This window comes from Mustelus asterias, chromosome 1, assembly GCF_964213995.1.
Source record: "Mustelus asterias chromosome 1, sMusAst1.hap1.1, whole genome shotgun sequence".
Lineage (NCBI taxonomy): Eukaryota > Metazoa > Chordata > Chondrichthyes > Carcharhiniformes > Triakidae > Mustelus > Mustelus asterias.
Window position 1 is genome coordinate 160,880,361 of NC_135801.1, and position 23,544 is coordinate 160,903,904.

A 23,544-nucleotide genomic window follows, 5' to 3' on the forward strand; every position below is an offset into this window, starting at 1 on the left:
TGAGGCAGAGGTGCTAACCACTGTGCCACCTGTAAATAATGACTGTCTGAACCAGAATAGAAACTTCCTAACACTGCACACCCAAACCCTTTTAAACAAGATTATTCTTTTTGAATGCTAATGTTATCCAAGCACAGATTTAATACTTCCCCTGTGATTAGGCTAAGGAGTAAGATTGTCAGCAATAGGACTAAGCAACTTTTAAAAGCTCACACCTTCACCTTTTAATCACACAACTGCAGAAATTCAAATTGGAACAATGCATAGCTTTTAACTGTGTTAGATAAAAAACCTATCCCAGTAAATCCTGTACAATATTTGCTATGAATTTTTAATGTAATAATTGCTAATCTGATAGCTGCTGAAGATATTTTGTGAGATCATTACATTATGCAATATAGACCGAGAGGGATAATTTTAAGAGGTCCAGGGGATTTATCCATCAAAAACACTTTGATATTAAATGATTGGTCAATACAGCTAAATGTACAAGATCTCCATTTTGTGTATGGTATTGTCCATCCACCCTTTGTGTTGCTCTTTTTATTACATTGTATTGTATTGGCTATCCCTCACAGGTGAGGATAATTAAAGTTAAAGTTTATTTATTAGTCACAAGTAAAGCTTACATTAACACTGCGATGAAGTTATTGTGAAAGCCTCTAGTTGCCACACTCCGACGCCTGTTTGGGTACACTGAGGGAGAATTTAGCATGGCCAATGCACCTAACCAGCACGTAGGCAGAAACTGGAGCAATCAGAGGAAACCCATGAAGACACGGGGATAACATGCAAACTCCACATAGACAGTGACCCAAGCCGGGAATTGAACCCGGGTCCCTGGCGCTGTGAGGCAGCAGTGCTAGCCACTGTGCGACCGTGCTGCCATTGGTTGTTTTCCAATGGACCAAATATGGCTAATGAGGCCTCCTCTGTTGTGTCTGCCCTGACTGAACTGCTGTGGGAGCCTGGTATCTGACATCCAAACCACGTGACCAACCGAACGAATCTGATGATGGATGATCAGCCTCGATGCTTCTGAGAGGACACCGATATTGGTGCGTCTGTCCTCCCACTTAATATGTAAGGTGTTCTGCAGGCAGTACTGATGGAATGACCCCAGTACTTTGAGGTGCTTCCGATAGCTTGTCCATATTTCTGCCCCATACAGTGAGGAAGGGATCATGACCGCATGGTAAACCATGAGCTTGGTTTCAGTTTTGATGTCCAATTTTCAAACACTTACTTCCCCAGGTGACCAAAGGTTGCACCAGCAGATTTCAGGTGATGCTGGATTTCTTCATCGATGTCAGCCGTGTGTGAAAGATAAATTCCAAGCTACTGGGAATGTTCCACATTTTCCAGGCACTCATTATGAATCCTAATCAATGGGGCTGGCAGGGGGCAGGGGGAAGTGGGGGGTGCGTGGTGCATTAGGGGCTTGCTGATCGAGGATTTTGGTCTTCTGAATGTTGAGTGTAAATCCTCAGCGGATACATCTGACGGAGCTTGGCAGCAAGGAAGATCGAGAAAAGAGCAGGGCAAAGACACAAACTTGTTCAATTTCTGTCTTAACGTCAGAAGAATCTCTAATGGATTTGTTATTCAGATCAATGCTCCCCCCCGTGCCTAGCTCTCTGTTCCCTTTGCTTAATCAAATCTTCCAACTTCTTAGGCCTCAGAGCAGCGGGTCCTTCAGCATTTCAATGTCAAAGCTCTGAAGGATTCAATCAAAAGAGACCAATTCCAACAATGCCTTTAGGTAAAACTTTCAAACTTTAATCAAGAACTGGAGAAGAGTGGCCACAGTGCTTGAATGTCCTTAAGTCCAGTATCAGAAGTGACATTTGGATTGTTTGTCAGGATTTTGGATATATCACAGCTTGGTATGGCTCTTGCTCTGACCAAGACCGCAAGAAACTACAAAGGATTGTGAACTTGGCCCAGTCCATTATGCAAACCAGCCTTCCATCCATTGACTCTGTCTACACTTTCCGCTGCCTCAGAAAAGCAGCCAGCATATTCAAGGGCCCCACGCACCCCGGTCATTCTCTCTTCCACCTCCTTCCGTTGGGAGAAAGATACAAAAGTCTGAGGTCACGTGCCAACCGACTCAAGAACAGCTTCTTCCCTGCTGCCATCAGACTTTTGAATGGACCGACCATACATTAAGCTGTTACTTCTCTACACCCTAGCTATGACTGTAGCAGTACATTCTGCACCCACTCCTTTCCTTCTCCGCTATATGTACTCTATGAACGGTAAGCTTTGTCTGCAAGTGCGTAAGAAGCAATACTTTCACTGTGCACTGATGTATATGAAAATAATTAATAATCAAATCAAAAGGAAACATCAGGATGGGTTTGATGAAAATGATGAGGGTAGCAATGAACTGATTAAGCGCAAGACCTTTGTTGCCTTGTGGCATAACCAAACTCAAAGCAAAGGAAACTACCATCAAGCAAAGACAGATATACAAAGGTGCACCTGTGACATGAAGAACATGTGATGGGTGGATAAGGTAAAGGAAATTCAACATTTTGTTGGCATGAATGAAACCCATGGTTCCTTCACTACCAGAAAGACTATTGGTCGGCGCAACATCGAGGGCCGAAGGGCCTGTACTGCGCTGTAATGTTCTATGTTCTATGTTCTATTTATGGCTCAAGTACTTATTACAGTGCAATACAGGTTGGTCTACAGAAACTGGCAGCATTCAATAGATCAAATAATGAAAATCAATACATTACCCTGTTTGCAGATTGCAATATCATTTTCAAATACACATGGAGGGTTGTCTGCGGGAATGGAGCCTGATGGCCAATGAATCTCTACATTGGGAATCCAATAAATCTGCTTTTTCACTCCCAGATAGTGAGCGACAACCTGTACAATATGGAGCAAAGCAATTAAATTGGCATGGTTTGACTTTAACCACACTGATGTACTTAAGAATTAAATAATGCTTTCTATATTCAAAAAGGATATAAATGTGAAATCGCTTGAAGCATCTTCTCCAAAGTAGTTCCACAAATCATTAGTGAAAGATACTGCCATTTTTAAATGGCGGCATGGCGGCACAGTGGTTAGCACTGCTGCCTCACAGCGCCAGAGACCCGGGTTCAATTCCGGCCTTGGGTCACTGTCTGTGTGGAGTTTGCATGTTCTCCCCGTGTCTGCGTGGGTTTCTTCTGGGTGCTCCGGTTTCCTCCCACAGTCCAAAGATGTGCAGGTTAGGTTGATTGGCCATTATAAATTGACCCTAGTGTCAGGGGAATTAGCTGGGTAAATATGTGGGGTTACGGGAATATGGCCTGGGTGGGATTGTTGACAGTGCAGATTGGATGGGCTGAATGGCCTCCTTCTGCACTGTAGGGATTCTATAAATCAGAAGGCAGAGATATGTGGTGGGATTTTAGAGTTACGAGACGAGCAAGGCCGTAAAATCCCACCCGAGGTCAACGACCCTCCCATTGTCAACGACCCTCCCATTGTCCACGCCTCGCCTGCTCCGATACCCACGGCGGGCGGGCGGGACAGTAAAATTCCAGTAATGCTTTCAATGCAGATTTCTGTCTACCAGGAGTGTATGCTGGGAATTTCAGGAAATTTGTACTTTCAGCAGGGTTTTCCCTCTCTTAGAACTGATGACTGTTAACTCTTTGAAGGCCTAGTGACTTCTATAGAATCAAAAGAATCCATACAGTCCAGAAGGAAGCTATTTGGTCCATTGAACCTGCACCGATCCTCTGAAAGAGCACTCTACCTAAGCCCACTCCCCCGCCTATCTCTATAACTCTGCAGATTGATCATAGCCAATCCACCTAACCTGCACATCTTTGGAGAGTGGGAGGAAACGGGAGCATCCGAAGGAGACCCACACAGTCACACGGAGAAACTCCACACAGTCACCCGAGGCAGGAATCAAACCCAGGTCTCTCGCTCTGAGGCTGCAGTACTAACTATGTGTTCCGTGCCACTCCATCTGTGTCTGCGCATGAATTCTGTGTTGGGCAAGCAAAGCCCCCATTTGTAAAATCTATTTGATTTGCCTTTGGATCAAGTGCATAATGGACACAGATTTCCATTCCCTAAGGTCGATAATGATCCTTCCAGTGCTGGAGGGCCATGCATATTCTGTTTGCAATGGCACTCACTTCACTGGTTATCCTCTTCCACAGTCTACCAATTCCAAATCGAGATTCCATCTCCATTCAGATTCCTATGGCAACCCTTATAGAATCATAGAATCATAGAAACCCTACAGTTCAGAAAGAGGCCATTCGGCCCATCGGGTCTGTGCCGACCACAATCCCACCCAGGCCCTATCCCCATATCCCTACATATTTTACCCACTAATCCCTCTAACCTACACATCTTAGGACACTAAGGGGCAATTTTTCAGCATAGCCAATCAACCTAACCCGCACATCTTTGGACTGTGGGAAGAAACCGGAGCACCCGGAGGAAACCCACGCAGACACGAGGAGAATGTGCAAACTCCACGCAGACAGTGACCCAAGCCGGGAATCGAACCCAGGTCCCTGGAGCTGTGAAGCAGCAGTGCTAACCACTGTGCTATCGTGCCGCCCTCCTAATGTCCAAACCTACAGCAGACATCAGTGATATTTGGACTATAATAAATGCATTTCCCAAGGTAAAACGATGCCTCGGTGTTTATATCTTGCAGCTGTTCATTATCACCCCCTTCTTAGTAAGTGAACCTGAGGTTTCTCTTCTGCCAGTTGATCTCCTAAATTATCCAAATTAAGATGATCATGAAAAATCACAATGTGGGCGGCATGGTGGCACAGTAATTAGCATTGCTGCCTCACAGCTCCAGGGACCTGGGTTCGATTCCAGCTTGGGTCACTGTCTATGTGGAGTTTGCACATTCTCCCTGTGTCTGCGTGGGTTTCCCCTAGGTGCTCCGGTTTCCTCCCACAGTCCAAAGATATGCAGGTTAGATGCATTGGCCATGCTAAATTTTCCCTCAATGTACCCAAACAAGCGCCAGAGTGTGGCAAGTCGGGGATTTTCACAGTAACTTCATTAAGTGTGACTGTAAGGCCACTTGTGGCTAATAAATAAACTTTTCAGTGCTTGTGATGTTGGGCCGGCAGCTTTTTTGGCATTGGTTACACCTCATCAGAAACAGGAGTTGAAAATATTCTAATTTGATCCAACATGTAGCTGACCTGTCTCTGCCAATACCTCACATCTGTTCTTGATGCTTTCCTCCAGTACAAGTGGGTGACTGTGATAAGATTTCCGTCCATCGGAACGCTTCTTTCCCAATGACAAACAGTTTTGCTGTAACCGTGCTGACACATCGATTTTTAAAATTAAATAGATATTAAGGTCAATCCAGTAATTCCATATTTTCAATGGGAAGCATGGGCCAGAATTAGAAGAGAAATTCTGTAGTCTGCTTTTTAAGCTACGTTCCCTTCAAATGTAATTCTTCGCTGAGAGTGGGAGATCACTCAAATCTTCCAACAATTTTTTAACTTACCCACTTGTTACAAGTTTAGTGGGTTTCATACCATGCACAGTCACTTAGTAACATGGGAAATAAATGCTTATACAAAACGCTTAAAAATACTTAAAATACCAACCTCATATTTCCCAGTTTCTGTGTTGACCATATCCCAGAGACTAAAGTCGATGTCTCTGTCACCATTTTTATCAATGCTCACCAAGCCAGTCACACCTACAATAAAATAAAGAGATGTAAATATTACAAAAAATTAAAACACATCAAATAAATCCCAAATTACCATTTTGCACTGGAAACTATAACACAGAAGTAAAAAGTTTCTTGTTTCATTGCTGAAGGGAGAGAAGTGTTGCTGAAGCTTTTTCAGAATTATGGAATCCCTACAGTGCAGAAGGAGGCCATTCGGCTCAATGAGTCTGCACTAGCTCTGTGATAAAGCATCTTACTCAGGCCCTATCCTATAACCTCACGCATTTACCCCACTAATCCCCTAACCTACACATCTTTGGACTGTGGAAGGAAACCAGAGCACCCAAAGAAAACCCACGCAGACACGGGGAGAATGTGCAGACTCCACACCGACAGTCACCCAAGGCTGGAATTGAACCCAGGCCCCTGGCGCTGTGAGGCAGTAATGCTAACCTCTGTGCTTACCTGTGCTATCATCAGGACAAATGCAAGAATGTCAAATTTCAAACTAGATGAGCATAGGAGTAGGCCATTCGGCCCATCAAGGTCACAACAATTTATAGTAAAGAAGAAAAGGGCGCTGTTAGTTGGCAAGTCGACGCTAATTGGCCAAGGCATTGCCATAGAGAATGTAACATGGAACTATATACTCTACAAGCTCCCAGTTAATTCTAAACAATCAATCCCTGTATATGAATATATGATGCTGCCAACAAGCATGTATGAGCCATGTTAAGAGCTCAACTAATTATCTTAAGTTGGTTGTCAGTGTAGTTATTAGCACACTCAGAATTGTTCAGCAAGTGTTGTCCAACTGTGGAATTGCATCTAACAGTAGTTGTTTTGCTTTGGGTTTTCTGAGTGTGGGCCGGTTAATTGATCAAACAGCATGCTCCTTCGGCTGTTCATAACAGACAGAGTCCAGGCTGTACTCAACCAGATGGTTAGATAGTTGAATAAAAGCAAAATGCTACGAGTACTGGAAAATTGAAGTAAAACAGAAAACGCTGGATAAACTCAGCAGGCCTAGCAGCATCTGTGGTGAGAGAAACAGATTTAATGTTTTGAGCCTGAATGACTCTTCTTCAGAGCTAGTGAATTAACATTCCCACTGGGCCAATATAGAGGGAAGAGGAGCCAGGAGCGAGATCAAGAAGTAAGCTTGTAAACTTTTCTTTAAATATTCCTCTTAGGACCAGGAAGAGACAGAGTTTTCCACCGGGACCTATAAAGAAAGTTCAGGTCTTCCCTTAGCATGGTTCTCCAAATGCAGCACCATCCCAAAAAACATTTCCTTGGGTACTAGGTCCTTTCTTTAGTTTACTGGGCAGCTTGTATGATCAGAACCCTGGTTGCTCTTCCCAGCTTTATATTGTTCTCCATGAGCCCCAAATATTCTGTTGTCTCACTAGTGCCAGGATGAAACATGTCACAGAATTGAGGGAGAAACTTCTGGAAAGGGAGGAAGAGCAGCCAAAGTTTGCAGTCCATTTTGGAACATGATTTGAAGTACATATGAGAGAACTTCAAAAGTCAAAGTTTATTTATTAGTCACAAGTAGGCTTACATTAACACTGCAACGAAGATACTGTGAAAATCCCCTAGTTGCCACACTCATGCACCCGTCCATGTGCACTGAGGGAGAATTTAACATGGCCAACACACCTAACCAGCACGTCTTTCTGGATGGTGGGAGGAAACTGGAGCATCCGGAGGAAACCCCCGCAGACACGGGGAGAACATGCAGACTCAGCACAGACAGTGACACAAGCCTAGAATCGAAACTGGGCCCCTGGCACTGTGAGGCAGCAGTGCTAACCACTGTGCCACCATGTCGCCCAAGAAGCAAGGCGGTAGGTTAAAGAGCTCAAGAATGATAACCTAGGATTGTCCCCTATGACAGGAGAGGTTGAATAGACAAAGATGAGCTCAGTAAATGTGTGGCTACAGTGTTCATGCAGCAGCAGAGAAAGCTGCACACATCTGGAGCACTGGAGTTAGTTTCGGATCTTTCGAGAGGGCAAGTCAAGCAATGGGAAAGGATTTAAATTAATATATTCAGAAGAGGGGGAAGTGCGGGTTGAAGACTCCAACCTAGATTCCAAGCTTCTCGCAATCAAAGAAGAAGGCTAGGTGGGACTGAACTATGATAAAATATTGTTAGCAGGGAAAAGGGAAGAAACTGAATCAGCAGAAGATTAAAAAACTGACATGGGTTAAATCTTCTGACCGTCAGATCAGTAGAAACTGGATGTAGGACTGAAGACATGTGTTAGGACCCTGTGCAGGTCTTAACACATGGACTCCCGTGGAAATTCCCTGGAAAGTCTAAATTTCTGATGGGCAATCCCCCTGCTTTCTGGGACTCTCCAAGAATGTCTAACTCTAAATTAGAATCTTAGACTTCTGACATGTCTGTGGTACTTATTTAGATAGCAACCCAGGGAAGGTTAGAAAGAAAAAGCTGAGGCAAACACCCAGGTAACTCCACAAAGGATTCTCCAATTATGCAGCAACCCACTTCTCATTGCTGCTGCCCAGAAGATTCAGGCCACTATCCAGGCTTGTTGACAAGTAGCAAGTAACATTCGCGCCACACAAATGCCAGGCAATGACCATGCCAATAGGGAACACTCTAACCACCGCCCCTTGACATTCAATGGTGCTACCATCACTGAATCCCCAACTGTCAACATCCTTGGGGTTACCATTGACCAGAAACTCAACTGGACTCCCCACATAAACACAGTAGCTACAAGAGGCTAGGAATACTGTGGCGGGTAAAGAACAAAGAACAACAAAAATTACAGCACAGGAACAGGCTTTTCGGCCCTCCAAGCCTGCACCGATCATGCTGCCCGATTGGGACCATATCCCTCTATTCCCATCCTATTCATGTATTGTCAAGATGCGCCTTAAAAGTCACTACCGTATCTGCTGCCACTACCTCCACCAGCAGTGAGTTCCAGGCACCCATCACCCTCTGTGTAAAAAATTTGCATCGTACATCTCCTTTAAACCTTGCCCCTCGCACCTTAAACCTATGCCCCCTAGTAATTGACTCTTCCACCCTGAGAAAAAGCTTCTGACTATCCACTCTGTCCATGCCCCTCACAAGCTTGTAGACTTCTATCAGGTTGCCCCTCAACCTCCATCATTCCAGTGAGAACTAACCAAGTTTCTCCAACCTCTCCTCATAGCTAATGCCCTCCATACTAGATAACATCCTGGTAAATCTTTTCTGTACCCTCTCCAAATCATCCACATCCTTCTGGTATTGTGGCGACCAGAATTGAACACTATATTCCAAGTGCGGCCTAAATAATATTCCATAAAGCTGCAACATGATTAGGTGGATAGGCCATGCTAAATTGACCCTTAGTGTCAGGGAGACTAGAAGGGTAAGTGTATGGGGTTATGGGGATAGGTCCTGGGTGGGACTGTGGTTGGTGCAGATACGATGGGCCGAATGGCCTCCTTCTGCACTGTAGAATTCTATGATTCTATGAACATGACTTGCCAATTTTAAACTCAATGCCCTGGTTGATGAAGGCAAGTATGCCGTATGCCTTCTTGACTATCTTCTCCACCTGCGTTGCCACTTTCAGTGACCTGTGTACCTGTACACCCAGATCCCTCTGCCTATCAATACTCCTAAGGGTTCTGCCTTTTACTATACATTTCCCATCTGTATTACACCTTCCAAAATGCATGTGTCATTCGTCCGGCACATTTGCCCGGATTAAACTTCATCTGCCATCTCTTTGTCCAAGTCTCCAATCAATCTATATCCTGCTGTGTTTCCTCTGATGGTCCTCATGGTTATCCGCAATTCCACCAACCTTTGTGTCGTCCGCAAACTTACTAATCAAACCAGTTACATTTTCTTCCAAATCATTAATATGTGTTACAAACAGCAAAGGTCGTAGCAGTAATCCCTGAGGAACACCACTTTTCACAGCCTTCCATTCAGAAACACACCCTTCCACTCTACCCTCTGTCTTCTATGACAGAGCCAGTTCTGTATCCAGCTTCCAGCTCACCTCTGATCCCGTGCGACTTCACCTTCTGTACCAGTCTGCCATGAGGGATCTTGTCAAAGGCCTTACTGAAGTCCATGTAGACAACATCCACTGCCCTACCTTCATCAATCATCTTTGTCACTTCTTCAAAAAACTCGATCAAGTTAATGAGACACGACTTCCCCTTCACAAAACCATATTGCCTCTCGCTAATACAGCCACTTATTTCCAAGTGGGAGTAAATCCTGTCTCGAAGAATCCTCTCCAATAATTTCTCTACCACTTACGTAAGGCTCACCGGCCTGTAATTACCTGGATTATCCTTGCTACCTTTCTTAAACAAAGGAACAACATTGGCTATTCCCCCATCTTCTGGGCCCTCCCTGTAGCTAGCGAGGATACAAAGATTTCTCTCAAGGCCCCAGCAATTTTCTCCCTTGCTTCTTTCAGTATTCTGGTGTATATCCCATCCCTGGGGACTTGTCTACCCGAATGTTTCTCAAGAATCCCATTACCTCCTCCTTTTTGATGTCAACATGATCCAAACTACCGACACACCGTTCCCCAGACTCATCACCCACCAAGTCCTTCTCTTTGGTGAATACTGATGCAAAGTACTCATTTAATACCGCACCCATAACTCACCTCCTGACTCCCCAAAGCCTATCCACCATCTACAAGGCACAAGTCAGAAGTGTGATGGAATACTCCACACTTTCCTGGATGGACGCAGCTCCAACATCACACAAGAAGCTTGACACCATCCAGGACAAATCAGCTTGCTTGATTGGCACCACATCGACAAACATTCACTCCCTCCACCACCGATGCTCAGTAGCAGCAGTGTGTACTATCTACAAAATGCACTGCAGCAATTCACCAAAGATCCTTAGACAGCACCTTCCAAACACGTGACCACTTCCATTTAGAAGGACAGGGGCAGCAGATAAATGGGAACACTACCACCTGCAAGTTCCCTTCCAAGCTCACCATCCTGACTTGGAAATATATCGCCGTTCCTTCGCAGTCACTGGGTCAAAATCCTGGAATTCCTTCCCTAACGGCATTGTGGGTCAACCCACAGCACATGGACTGCAGCGATTCAAGAAGACAGCTCACCACCACCTTCTCAAGGGCAACTAGGGATGGGCAATAAACGCTGGCCAGCTAGTGACACCCATGGCCCACGAATGAATTTTTAAAAAATTGGTGAGCAGCCCAGTATGTCCTTTCAAAAGGTTGAGTGGTGCTCATTTTTTCCTCTCATCTATGTTTCCTGGCCCTGTTGTGAGCTTTTTAACTTTTTCTAACTGTACCTTCGAGCCCCATTACACACTGTTTTTCTTTTCCCATGTTGTTTTTGCAAACTCTATTGTATGATGTTTTTCTTTGCCTATTCTTAAAGGTCTGCTTCCTCCACTTTTACTTAAAATGCCTGTTCCTGCTGTCACTTTTAAGAGTTAGTTTCCTGTGAGTTTTTGTAAAGGTCTGTTCCCATGTGTTTTATTAACATGCCTGGTTTTCATTTGCTTTTTAAATGCATTTGGTCTTTTAAAAAAAAAAGTCTCATTTCCTATAGGTTTTTTTTAAAAGGTCTCTTCTCCTTTGAGTCATTATTTTTATTTTGCATTTCTTCTCAATTGCCCTCCTCTCTGTCCTTTTTATCATGTCTTCAACCTATGTTTGCAACGTCTTTTTATTCCAAGTCATATTCTTGGCATCCCATTTTGTACAACCAACTCTTCCTCACTCCAATATTCCCCGAATACTCATTGCCTAATATCTTGGTACTTATTCACTTCCTCCCCCTATTTACTAATTTAGGCACTAACATCTTCTTGAAAATTCTCAGCATTGATTTTCATTACGCCCAGAAATTACTGACTTTCGCAACTCAAGTAATTACTAGGCAAAGTCTCAAATCCTGAAAATCTGAAGAGCAGCTTCCACAAGCCACATACTTTTTTAAACCTACCACAGCTAATAGCACAGCTGTTCCATATAAAACTTGCAGATTCTTTCACTGTCTGCAAACAACATTATGGGAAACATCTCTCACAAACTCCTAACGGTGAAACTCAATTGAATTTAAATTTCACCAAAAATAATTCAAAGCACTGTCCGCTCTGGTGCTGCTTATGGTGAAAAAGTGCCCCCAACCCCCATGAATAATACATCATCCATTCAGGCTCCCCTCACCTTTTTCCTCTTCTGCTGACATGATTGGAACCTTCCAATATGTGGAGATGGATCACAAATCACAAAGGCATGGTGGCACGGTGATTAGCACTGCTGCCTCACAGCGCCAGGGACCTGGGTTCAATTCCCGGCTTGGGTCACTGTCTGTGCAGAGTTTGCACGTTCTCCCCGTGTCTGCGTGGGTTTCCTCTGATTTCCTCCCACTGTCTGAAAGACGTGCTGGTTAGGTGCATTGACCCAAACAGACGCCAGAGTGTGGTGACTAGGGGAATTTCACAGTAACTTCACTGTCGTGTTAATGTAAGCCTTAGTTGTGACTAATAAATAAACTTTTAAAAAATCAGCCATTATCTGAGTGAAAGGCAGAGGTGGTCTGAGGGGCTAATGGCCTTCTCCAACTCTGAGATTCCTACATCAGAAACAAACTTGCATCACTCACCAACACTCTCCCTGCCAATCACAACTCTTAATTTCCATTTGGTGCCGAGTGCTCTCCTTATCATTGTTGCTGGCATAAATTTCCCCCATACTGTTGACTCTTATCCTTGGCTCATTGCTCATCTCTGACAATGTACAAATGTCCCCTCAATTTAAAAAGGCTGCAGCTCCCCAAAATTCCTGCTTCTCCCTGAGAATACCACATCAAATTTGACCCTTGGATCCTTGTGAGATTACCTCCCTAAAATACCACCTCGACTTATGCCTCATGTCCTCTTGATCTACTCACCCACCCTTCTCCCAAGCTCCGTGTGGAGCTCAGACCAAAGCAGAGTTGGAAAGTATCATCTCAGTACTCCCAAAAGAATACAACAGTAACACAACCTAAAACAATGGGCAACAGAAGAATCATTGGATCATGGAATCATACATCAGAAAGGGAGACCATTCATCCCATTAGGTCTTTCCTGACACTGTAAAAGAACAATTCGTCCCATGCCTTCGTTCCCTCCTCATAGTTTTACAAATATTTGCCTTTTCATGTATTTATCCAATTCTCTGTTTGGAAGCTATGTTCCCATCACCCTTTCCACCAGTGCATTCCAGATCATAGCAACAAGCCAAGATTTCTCCTCCCCTCAACTCTCGTTCATTCGCCAATGAGCTGAGATCTGATTACTGACTCTTGCCGTCAGCACCTCCTCCAACAACCTCCCCCCCCCCACAATGACCACCTCACCTGCCAGTTCCTCACCACTTATTCTATCAAAATGGTTCATAATTTTGAACATCCCTAATAAATATCCAAAGAAGCTGCTACTACAATAATATGGATTTAACAGACAAACTAAAGATTCACTTTGAACAATGCGAAGAAAGTGAGGAAACTTGAAGTACAACTAAGCAGCTACCAATGAATTAGTAATTGAAATCTGCACCGAATCAATACAACAATGAAGCAACTGGAAATAGTGGATTATAAAAGATTGATATTGCAGTCGGCACCAACAAATTGACTACAGAATGGACTGCAGTGACTTAATAAATTTACAGATCAGCTGAAACACCAACAAGAACACAAGAAATAGGAGCAAATGAATGAAGTAATGGATCCACAAACATCAACTAATTAATCAATACATAGAGCAGTAGAAACTGTCAACAGGAGAGTTTGAGACCAACCTTGTTATATAGTGAGGAGATATGGGCAATGTCCATAGAAGAGGAATAATGACAGTAAGATGTGGATATTGAAATGGAAGTTTGAAGAAATGGGGAAGTATAAATAAAATCAGCAACCAGCACATCAGCGGGTCAGTGAAGATTGTGGGAACAACAAGGAAAGTAGATGGGAAGAGATTGAGGTGGTATTGCCATCCATTCTGGAGATACAGGAAATGTGATGAGGGGAGTGATGGAGATAGGGCTGCCATGAGGGAGAAGAAGAGGAAGACCTGAGACTAGATGGAAGGATGTTGCAAGGAGAGAATAAAAACGCAATGGGCTTGGAAGAGGAATAAATGATCGACAGAAGGAGATGGAGAAGAATGATTAACCAGCATTGTGGTGACCCCAGGCCTGCAGGGAAAAGGAAAATGTCCTGATATTGTGTCTGTCTTGAACTAAAGAAGCATGGGGTAACTATCATTCCCTGGTGCATTCTATATAGCAATGCCTTGACCAATTAGAGTCAACTTGTCAACCTATCAGCACCCTTTTCTCATGCAATATGAATTGCTAATCTCTTTGAAATTTGGCATTCTTGCATTTGCCATGATGAGTATAAGATGAAAAGCTTCAACAGCATGCCTCTTTTTTCACCAGTAGTCAAACATTGTGGAAGTGGAAAAGTCTTCAGATGCATTTAAGTACATTATCCATGGATAAAGTGCTACCATGCATTGTAACAAGGGTTACAGATCTGATGGTGTAAAATATGCTCACAGCTTTGATTGTTTGCTTTGGCATTCAGCACAGTTATCTGTTTGGCAATTTTAAGGCTTTGACAGCTGATCAAGTTTCTGGCTGGCTTCAAAGGCTTTATTGATTCAGCTCAAGAGAATTTGTGAACACACTTGTTCAATAGAATCACATTGTGAATGCTTGAATACTTTCCAAATCCATTAATGGATTCTACTCATCAGGGGTTGTTGGCGTAGTTGTCAAGGGGAATGTGACTTCAGTTATTTTAACAAGATTCATGAACTATTAAGAAAATTATTGTTTTCTAAATTGGATATTCATGAAATGTTTGTTTATCTTGACAACTAAGTGGATAATGGTTTAAGTGAATATTTAAGTGATGTTTGTTTATTTTAACAGATTTATGAGTTTCCCCAAGACTCCCCAATATTGTAATGGTGTTTGTGAATTCTGTTTATAGTGGATACTGGGTGAGTGGTTTGGGTGTAAGGGGTGAGGGGAGGAGGTGTATGCATTTAGGGTTAGGGAGGTTCACAGTGATCTGAAGAACCGGACTAATGTCTCGCAAATGAAGGCAGGTGCCTCAATATCAATCAACCTCTATCTCAGACTCCTTGACTCCAGTTCCTTCCCAACTGCCCACCATAAAAAAATGTTGACATGCACCAGAATAAGGAGGTGGCATCACAACATCAGGAAATCACCCAGCTCCCAATTCCTACTTCCAAAATGAAAATCTGGCCCATTGTGGCTGGCTACAGTTTATGTAGGAAACTTAAAAGTATAAGTGATGATACAGACAGTTCCAATGATAAATATTGATCGAAACCAATTGCTAAAAAATTATGACAGGAAGTAAAATTTGTGGACAGGAAGTGCATACCATATGCAAGCTTTAAAATTCTATAGATCAATCTGTTTTACATATAAGAACAAAGAACAAAGAACAGTACAGCACAGGAAACAGGCCCTTCGGCCCTCCAAGCCTGTGCCGCTCCTTGGCCCAACTAGACCATTCGTTTGTATCCCTCCATTCCCAGGCTGCTCATGTGACTATCCAGGTAAGTCTTAAACGATGTCAGTGTGCCTGCCTCCACCACCCTACTTGGCAGCGCATTCCAGGCCCCCACCACCCTCTGTGTAAAAAACATCCCTCTAATATCTGAGTTATACTTCGCCCCTCTCACCTTGAGCCCGTGACTCCTCGTGAACGTCACTTCTGATCTGGGAAAAAGCTTCCCACTGTTCACCCTATCTATCCCCTTCATAATCTTGTACACCTCTATTAGATCTCCCCTCATTCTCCGTCTTTCCAGGGAGAACAACCCCAGTTTACCCAATCTCTCCTCATAGCTAAGACCCTCCATACCAGGCAACATCCTGGTAAACCTTCTCTGCACTCTCTCTAACGCCTCCACGTCCTTCTGGTAGTGCGGCGACCAGAACTGGACGCAGTACTCCAAATGTGGCCTAACCAGCGTTCTATACAGCTGCATCATCAGACTCCAGCTTTTATACTCTATACCCCATCCTATAAAGGCAAGCATACCATATGCCTTCTTCACCACCTTCTCCACCTGTGTTGCCACCTTCAAGGATTTGTGGACTTGCACACCTCGGCCCCTCTGTGTTTCTATACTCCTGATGACTCTGCCATTTATTGTATAACTCTTCCCTACATTATTTCTTCCAAAATGCATCACTTCGCATTTATCCGGATTAAACTCCATCTGCCACCTCTCCGCCCAATTTTCCAGCCTATCTATATCCTGCTGTATTGCCCGACAATGCTCTTCGCTATCCGCAAGTCCAGCCATCTTCGTGTCATCCGCAAACTTGCTGATTACACCAGTTACACCTTCTTCCAAATCATTTATATATATCACAAATAGCAGAGGTCCCAGTACAGAGCCCTGCGGAACACCACTGGTCACAGACCTCCAGCCAAAAAAAGACCCTTCGACCACTACCCTCTGTCTCCTATGGCCAAGCCAGTTCTCCACCCATCTAGCCACTTCTCCTTGTATCCCATGAGCCTTAACCTTCTTAACCAACCTGCCATGTGGGACTTTGTCAAATGCCTTACTGAAATCCATATAGACGACATCCACGGCCCTTCCTTCATCAACCGTTTTTGTCACTTCCTCAAAAAACTCCACCAAATTTGTAAGGCACGACCTCCCTCTTGCAAAATCATGCTGTCTGTCACTAATGAGATTGTTCCGTTCTAAATGCACATACATCCTGTCTCTAAGAATCCTCTCCAACAACTTCCCTACCACGGACGTCAAGCTCACTGGCCTATAATTTCCTGGGTTATCCCTGCTACCCTTCTTAAACAATGGGACCACATTCGCTATCCTCCAATCCTCAGGGACCTCACCAGTGTCCAAAGAAGCGACAAAGATTTCCGTCAGAGGCCCAGCAATTTCATCTCTCGTCTCCCTGAGCAGTCGAGGATAGATGCCATCAGGCCCTGGGGCTTTGTCAGTTTTAATGTTCCCTAAAAAACCTAACACTTCCTCTCTTGTAATGGAGATTTTCTCTAACGGGTCAACACCTCCCTCCGAGACACTCCCGGTTAACACGCCCCTCTCCTTCGTGAATACCGATGCAAAGTATTCATTTAGGATCTCCCCTATTCCCTTGGGTTCTAAGCATAATTCCCCTCCTTTGTCCCTGAGAGGTCCGATTTTCTCCCTGACAACTCTTTTGTTCCTAACGTATGAATAGAATCCCTTAGGATTCTCCTTAATCCTGCCTGCCAAGAACATCTCGTGACCTCTTTTTGCCCTTCTAACTCCCCGTTTGAGTTCCTTCCTACTCTCTCTGTATTCCTCCAGAGCTCCATCTGTTTTCTGTTGCCTGGACTTAACGTACGCCTCCCTTTTCATGTTAATCAGATCCTCAATTGCCCTGGTTATATATCTGTAAGTGTTTTCCATCGCACAACTGTCTGTTAAAATAAGAACATTAGAACATGAGAAATAAGAGCACGAGTAGACCATATAGCCCTTCAAGCTTGTTCCACCATTCAATATGATCTTAGGTGATCTTGGGCTTCAACTTCATTTTTGCTCTGCACCCCATATCCCATGGTTCCTCAAGAGAACTTGCCCCAAAACCAGGAAATCCCACCCGAAGTCAACGGGAACTTTGTGTGCCCCCCACTGCCCCCCCCCCCCCCCCACCCACCGCCCTCCCCACTCACTATGATTCCTGTGAAGGGTGGGACGGGAAAACTCTCCCACAAAAATCTCTCTATTCTAGCTTTCAATAATGGAGCATCCACAACCCTCTGAGGTAGAGAATCCCAAAGATTCACAAACCTTTGCATGAAGCAATTTCTCTCACCTCAGTCCTAATTGATCAGCCCCTTATCCCGAGACTGTGCTCCCATGTTTTAGATTACCCAATCAATGATCGGAATTCTCTGATGTCACCTCTGCTGCCAGCGAGAATGGAGAATTTGGCGCTCAGCCAAATTTCCATTCATAGTAGCAGACCAGAGAATCACAGCCATGGGCAAGGTTGGAGAATGCCACCAATCTCTCAGCATCTACCCTATCAAGCCCCTTTCAAAATTTTGTAGGTTTCAAGAGATCGCCTCTCATTGTTACTAACTTACAGTTTACTCAGCCTCTCATCGTAGGACAACCTGCTCATTCCAACGACCAATTTAGAGAACTTTTGCTGTAAACCCCTCCAATGCAAGTGTATTCTTCCTTAAAATGGAGACCAAAACTGCACACAGTACTCCAGATGCGGTCTCACCAAAACCCTGTACAACTCTAGCAAGACTTCTTTATTCTTGTACCCCAATCCATTGGCGATAAAGGTCAAAGTGGAATTTGCCTTTCTAATTGCTTGCTGTACCTGCTTGCTAACTTTCTGCATTCTTTGCAATAGAGCATCCAGGTTTCTTCGAGCATCAACATTTGCAAGTTTCTCACCTTTCAAAAAACATTCCGCATTTTATTCTTACGTCCAAAGAATAAAATCAGACATCAGGCCTCAGAGACTAGCATATTACTGATGCAAATCAGTGTGAATTACTGATGTAAATCAGTTACAGATGTAAATCAGGGCAGCACGGTAGCACAGTGGTTAGCACTGCTGCTTCACAGCGCCAGGGTCCCGGGTTCGAATCCCTGCTTGGGTCACTGTCTGTGTGGAATTTGCACACTCTCCCAATGTTTGTGTGGGTTTCCTCCGGGTGCTCTGGTTTCCTTCCTCATTCTGAAAGATGTGCTGGTTAGGTGTATTGATCTGAACAGGCGCTGGACTGTGGTGACTAGGGGACTTTCACAGTAACTTCATTGCAGTGTTAATGTAAGCCTTACTTGTGACTAATAAATAAATGTTGCTTAAATAGACAAAGAAAACCTGCCACTTCATGATGTGTTTTTCCAGTACCAACTCATAAATTTACAAATAGGTACAACTGCTCTCTTATTAACCTCAAGAGTTTCCAAGCGACTCAAATGATCTACATTTCCCTGTTTCGGCCACTATTCCGTGGGGATAACTTGCGTAGTGACCTGAAAGAACTTACCAGCTAAAAATCATAATTGCATTTGAAACACCAGACTCCATGTGAGCAATGCCACAGAAGATCTGTTAGTATATATAATCTATATTACTTCCCATTAATACACTGCCATCCACTTCAGATTAAATTCTGGCACTGTTGCACTAACTACAACATAAATTCTAATCAGGCTTTTTTACCCTCCCCAGATCCAGCAATCTTACAGCAATAATATGGGTTTTTCATGAAATTAGGCTCCAACATTCTCGTAAATAATTTGGCCCTTGTCTGTGTTTATTGTAAGGTTGCCAACATCTATAAATAGACAGCACCAAAGTAATCACGCAAAAATTTCAGTGTGGCAAAGATCCCTCTCCTCAGAAACTGTTGCAATATTTCAAAGTTTCATTGGATCTCTCTGCACATTTTGAAATATATTTGGAGTTCTATCATTTGAAACAAAAACAGATCTTTGATCTCATTGCACAGGACGTCTTTTATATCTTTCGAAAAGATAGATAACATGCTTTCGAAATTCATCTGCAAAAAATATTGCCTGCATATGTATAACATCGATTTATGATAGAATAGAATGCAAGATCCTCCAGAATCACAACACAATTACCAATTATCTTAAGGGATTAAAACAAATTGTCCCAGAAAATCCTCAGGCATTTGAGGCAGGGGATCGTGCCCAATGTGAAACTCTCCCATCAAAGCAATCAAAGCTTGCAAGAGGCCGGGATTCTCCAATCTCGTTTGTCCCGCTATCGCTGCCAGCGGGAATGGAGAATTTGGAGCTCCGCCAAAATTCCATTCGCCGCAGCAGGACCGGCAAATCCCAGAATTCTGCCCTGAGTCTTTGGTGCGTTCAGGTGGAGTTGTGGCATCTGTCTGCTGACTAAGTCTGAACTGTCAACAGAAGATGGTCATTCCACCCACCCCATTAAAAAGTGCTTCTTTAAAAAAAATCCCCTCGATCTCCGCGTGGATCACACCACCTGATCTAAATCCATTTAGTTTCAACACCAATTTCCAATATTGTGGTTATCATTAGGAGATTGTCTTCTTCTGTTCTATGCCTGGCAAAAGATAATTCACTAAACCATGGCAAAGCGCTGTGATTTTCTAACGACAACAACGTCAAGGAAGTAGGACTTGAGTCTACCGCAGCTGGAACAGGGATCAAAGCCTTGTGGTGTTGACATTAATCTGATCCACACACTACCTGCCTAGGCTAACTGCCCCCCCCCATCTGACCCACACACTATCTGCCTAGACTAACTGCCCCCCCAATCTGACCCACACACTATCTGCCTAGACTAACTGCCCCCCCATCTGACCCACACACTATCTGCCTAGACTAACTGCCCCCCCATCTGACCCACACACTATCTGCCTCGGCTAACTGCCCCCCCATCTGACCCACACACTATCTGCCTAGGCTAACTGCCCCCCCCCCCCACCTCTCTCCCTATCAGCAGAGCTATCAGGCATTAAATGGTTAAATTATGGAATCATTGCATAAACTGGGCTTGCATTCCCTTGAGTTCAAAAGGTTGATTGATGGATGATCTAATCAAGTTGTTTTAAGTGATAGGGTATTTGGCAGGACGAAACAGAAAGGACTAAATCTTACCAGAAACTGGCAGTGTGTTGTTTCCGGCGAGAGAAACACATCAATTTTCTCTCCAAACCTTACAACACGCCAAAACAACTCAAGGGGTCGTGTTTCATGCCGTCATACGGAGGGAGTGGGGGGCAGAGCTACAACGCCCCGGCAAAATCCGGCTGCACAGAGATCGGGTGCCACCTTTAAAGGGTTCCCCAATTATAGCCTGAGTAAACCTCCCCCGCCGGCCCACCATGGAGGTCTCAGGGGCTCCCCTCCCCAACCCAATCCGAATCGACACTTCTCTACACCCTTCCGTACATCTATGTGAACCTGTTGTAAATCACGCTGACATGATGGGCGGCACGGTAGCACAGTGGTTAGCACTGTTGCTTCACAGCTCCAGGGACCTGGGTTTGATTCCCGGCTTGGGTCACTGTCTGTGTGGAGTTTGCACATTCTCCTCGTGTCTGCGTGAGTTTCCTCCGGGTGCTCCGGTTTCCTCCCACAGTCCAAAGATGTGCGTGTTAGGTTGATTGGCCATGCTAAAATTGCCCTTAGTGTCCTGAGATGCGTAGGTTAGAGGGATTAGTGAGTAAATATGTAGGAATATGGGGGTAGGGCCTGGGTGGGATTGTGGTCGGTGCAGACTCGAAGGGCCGAATGGCCTCTTTCTGTGCTGTAGGGATTCTATGATGTTACATAGGAGCTCTGTCAATATACGGCGGGGAGTAAATATCTGGTGAGGAGGTGGGTTAATTACAAATTTCAAATTCTTCTTCATCATTCACTTCAAATGCCTCCATGACTTTGCTCCTTCCTGTTTTTGTATCCATCTTATGTTCCAACTCTTTCCCCCACAGTCTTGAACTCTTTTCATCTTTCTGTCTGTCCTTACACCCTCAACACCTTCATTATTGTAAACCTTTCAGTGCTCTTTATACCACTTCTGGAAAAGAAAGAACTTGCATTTTTATAGCACCTTTAGTGACCTCAGGATGTCCGAAAGAACTTTAGGGCCAATTAAGTTCTTTTGAAGTGGTCACTGTTATAATGAAAGGAATGTAATGTAATGAATCTTTCCCTAAATGTGCTTCATATTCTTGTTCAAGTTCAATATCCAACTATAGGGCATCCTATTTAAATGGAAATTATTGTTAGATGTAAGGAGATTAAATAATTTCCTATTACTGAGATAAGAGCATTTCTATAAATTATGTTTTTTTAAATTCATTCAAGGGATGTGGGTGTCATTGGCTGGGTCGGCATTTATTGCCCATCCCTAATTGCTCTTGGATTGAATGGTTTGCTCGGCCATTTCAGAGGGCACTAAAGAGGCAACCACATTGCTCTGTGTCTGGAGTCACATGTAGACCAGACCAAGTAAAGACGGCTGATTTCCCTCCATAAAGTACATTCCTGAACCTGATGAAGCTGTTGTGCAATATTAGTAATTAATTGGTTAACTGTTTGTAACTGCTAAACCACTTGAAACAATAAAGTTAACACTTTGTTAAAACAGCAGATGAACGAATTCCATATCAGCATTTACAAACTGCATGGATTCCCACCCCCCTCACCCTCCCAAGACGTGCATTGCGATGACAGAGACGATCGAGAGAGAGAGATGGGCCGGCACGGTGAGATGGGGCAGCACGGTGGCACAGTGTTAGCACTGCTGTCTCAAAGCACCAGAGACTCGGGTTCGATTCCTGGCTTGGTCACTGCCTGTAGAGTTTGCACATTCTCCCCATGTCTGCGTGGGTTTCCTTCAGGTGCTCCAGTTTCCGGTTTCCTCACACAGTCCGAAAGATGTGCTGGTTAGGTGCATTGGCCATGCTAAATTCTCCCTCAGTGTACCCGAACAGGCGCCGGAGTGTGGCGACGAGGGGATTTTCACAGTAACCTCATTGCACTGTTAATGTAAGCCTGGCTTGTGATAAATAAATAAACTTAAGTCTTCCAGTCCCACTGTTGTCAATTGGGTTCCCTTTTGTTCGTGCTCTCTGCCACCAGGCAACCCACGCAGGGAGTTCACTGTCGGTGAAACTGGAAGATTCGATTCCCGGCTCGGGTCACTGTCTGTGTGGAGTTTGCACATTCTCCTCGTGTCTGCGTGGGTTTCCTCCGGGTGCTCCGGTTTCCTCCCACAGTCCAAAGATGTGCGGGTTAGGTTGATTGGCCAGGTTAAAAATTGCCCCTTAGAGTCCTGAGATGCGTAGGTTAGAGGGATTAGCAAGTAAATATGTGGGGATAGGGCCTGGGTGGGATTGTGGTCGGTGCAGACTCGATGGGCCGAATGGCCTCCTTCCGCACTGTAGGGTTTTAAAAAAAAAAAATCCCCTGGCAGGATCGGCCGGAAAATCCCGACCACGTTACTAATGTCATACATTGTAATTTCAATCCAGAGTGTCTCTATAGCATGCTCTGCTAAGGAACTGAAAATACCCCAGGGCACCTATGGCCATTATCTAACAGGGATAAATTTAGTTACATTTTAATTGGAATTTATTCCTGACAAAGGGAGAGTTGCCTGCCTAGTGTTGACTTTGCTTTATCATGATGTCATGTATGCTGAACTACTGATCAGATCAATATCAAAACAAATGACATTCTGGATATAAAGGATACAGTCAAAAGTACAAGCGAGTCAAATCTAACATAATCACCAGGGAGTGCATGGTCTAGTGATTTGAAATGTTATGCTTTCTTATCTTGGATCTAGTTAAAACAGATGGAAAGAATATTTCTCTGATAACTTTTTCTTTCATTTATGGGATGTGAGTATCACAAGCATAGCCAGCATTTGTTGGCTATCCCTAACTGTCCACGAGAAAGTGGTGGTAAGCAGCATTCCTGAACTGCGGAAGCATATCTGGTATAGGTACTATGATAAAATTTGCTGTTTCTGGGGCCAAGGGGGGAAACATGTGTGAGTTGCTGTTTGTACTAATTTTGGTTCCAGAGCCCATCTTGTTTGTGACTACCCCTAACTGAAAGAGAAAGTAAAACTTTGGGTTTCTCGGAAAGGGGGATGTAACTTTCGATTTCTAGCTATTAGACTTCTGGGCGCAGTTATGGGGATAGGGCCTGGGCAAGATTCTATTTTTGAGAGTCGATGTTGACTTGA

General features: G+C 44.1%; 1 protein-coding gene across 1 annotated transcript in view; it reads right to left on the reverse strand.

Annotated features, from left to right (window-relative positions):
* Window positions 1–23,544, reverse strand: part of npr2 (natriuretic peptide receptor 2) — a 163,054-nt gene that overhangs the window by 98,891 nt on the left and 40,619 nt on the right. The window contains exons 5-6 of the mRNA XM_078222101.1: window positions 5,619–5,713; window positions 2,751–2,886 (exon numbers count right to left, since the gene is read on the reverse strand). Of these exons, the coding sequence (XP_078078227.1) occupies window positions 2,751–2,886; window positions 5,619–5,713 (231 nt within the window). The remainder of the gene's footprint in view (window positions 1–2,750; window positions 2,887–5,618; window positions 5,714–23,544) is intronic.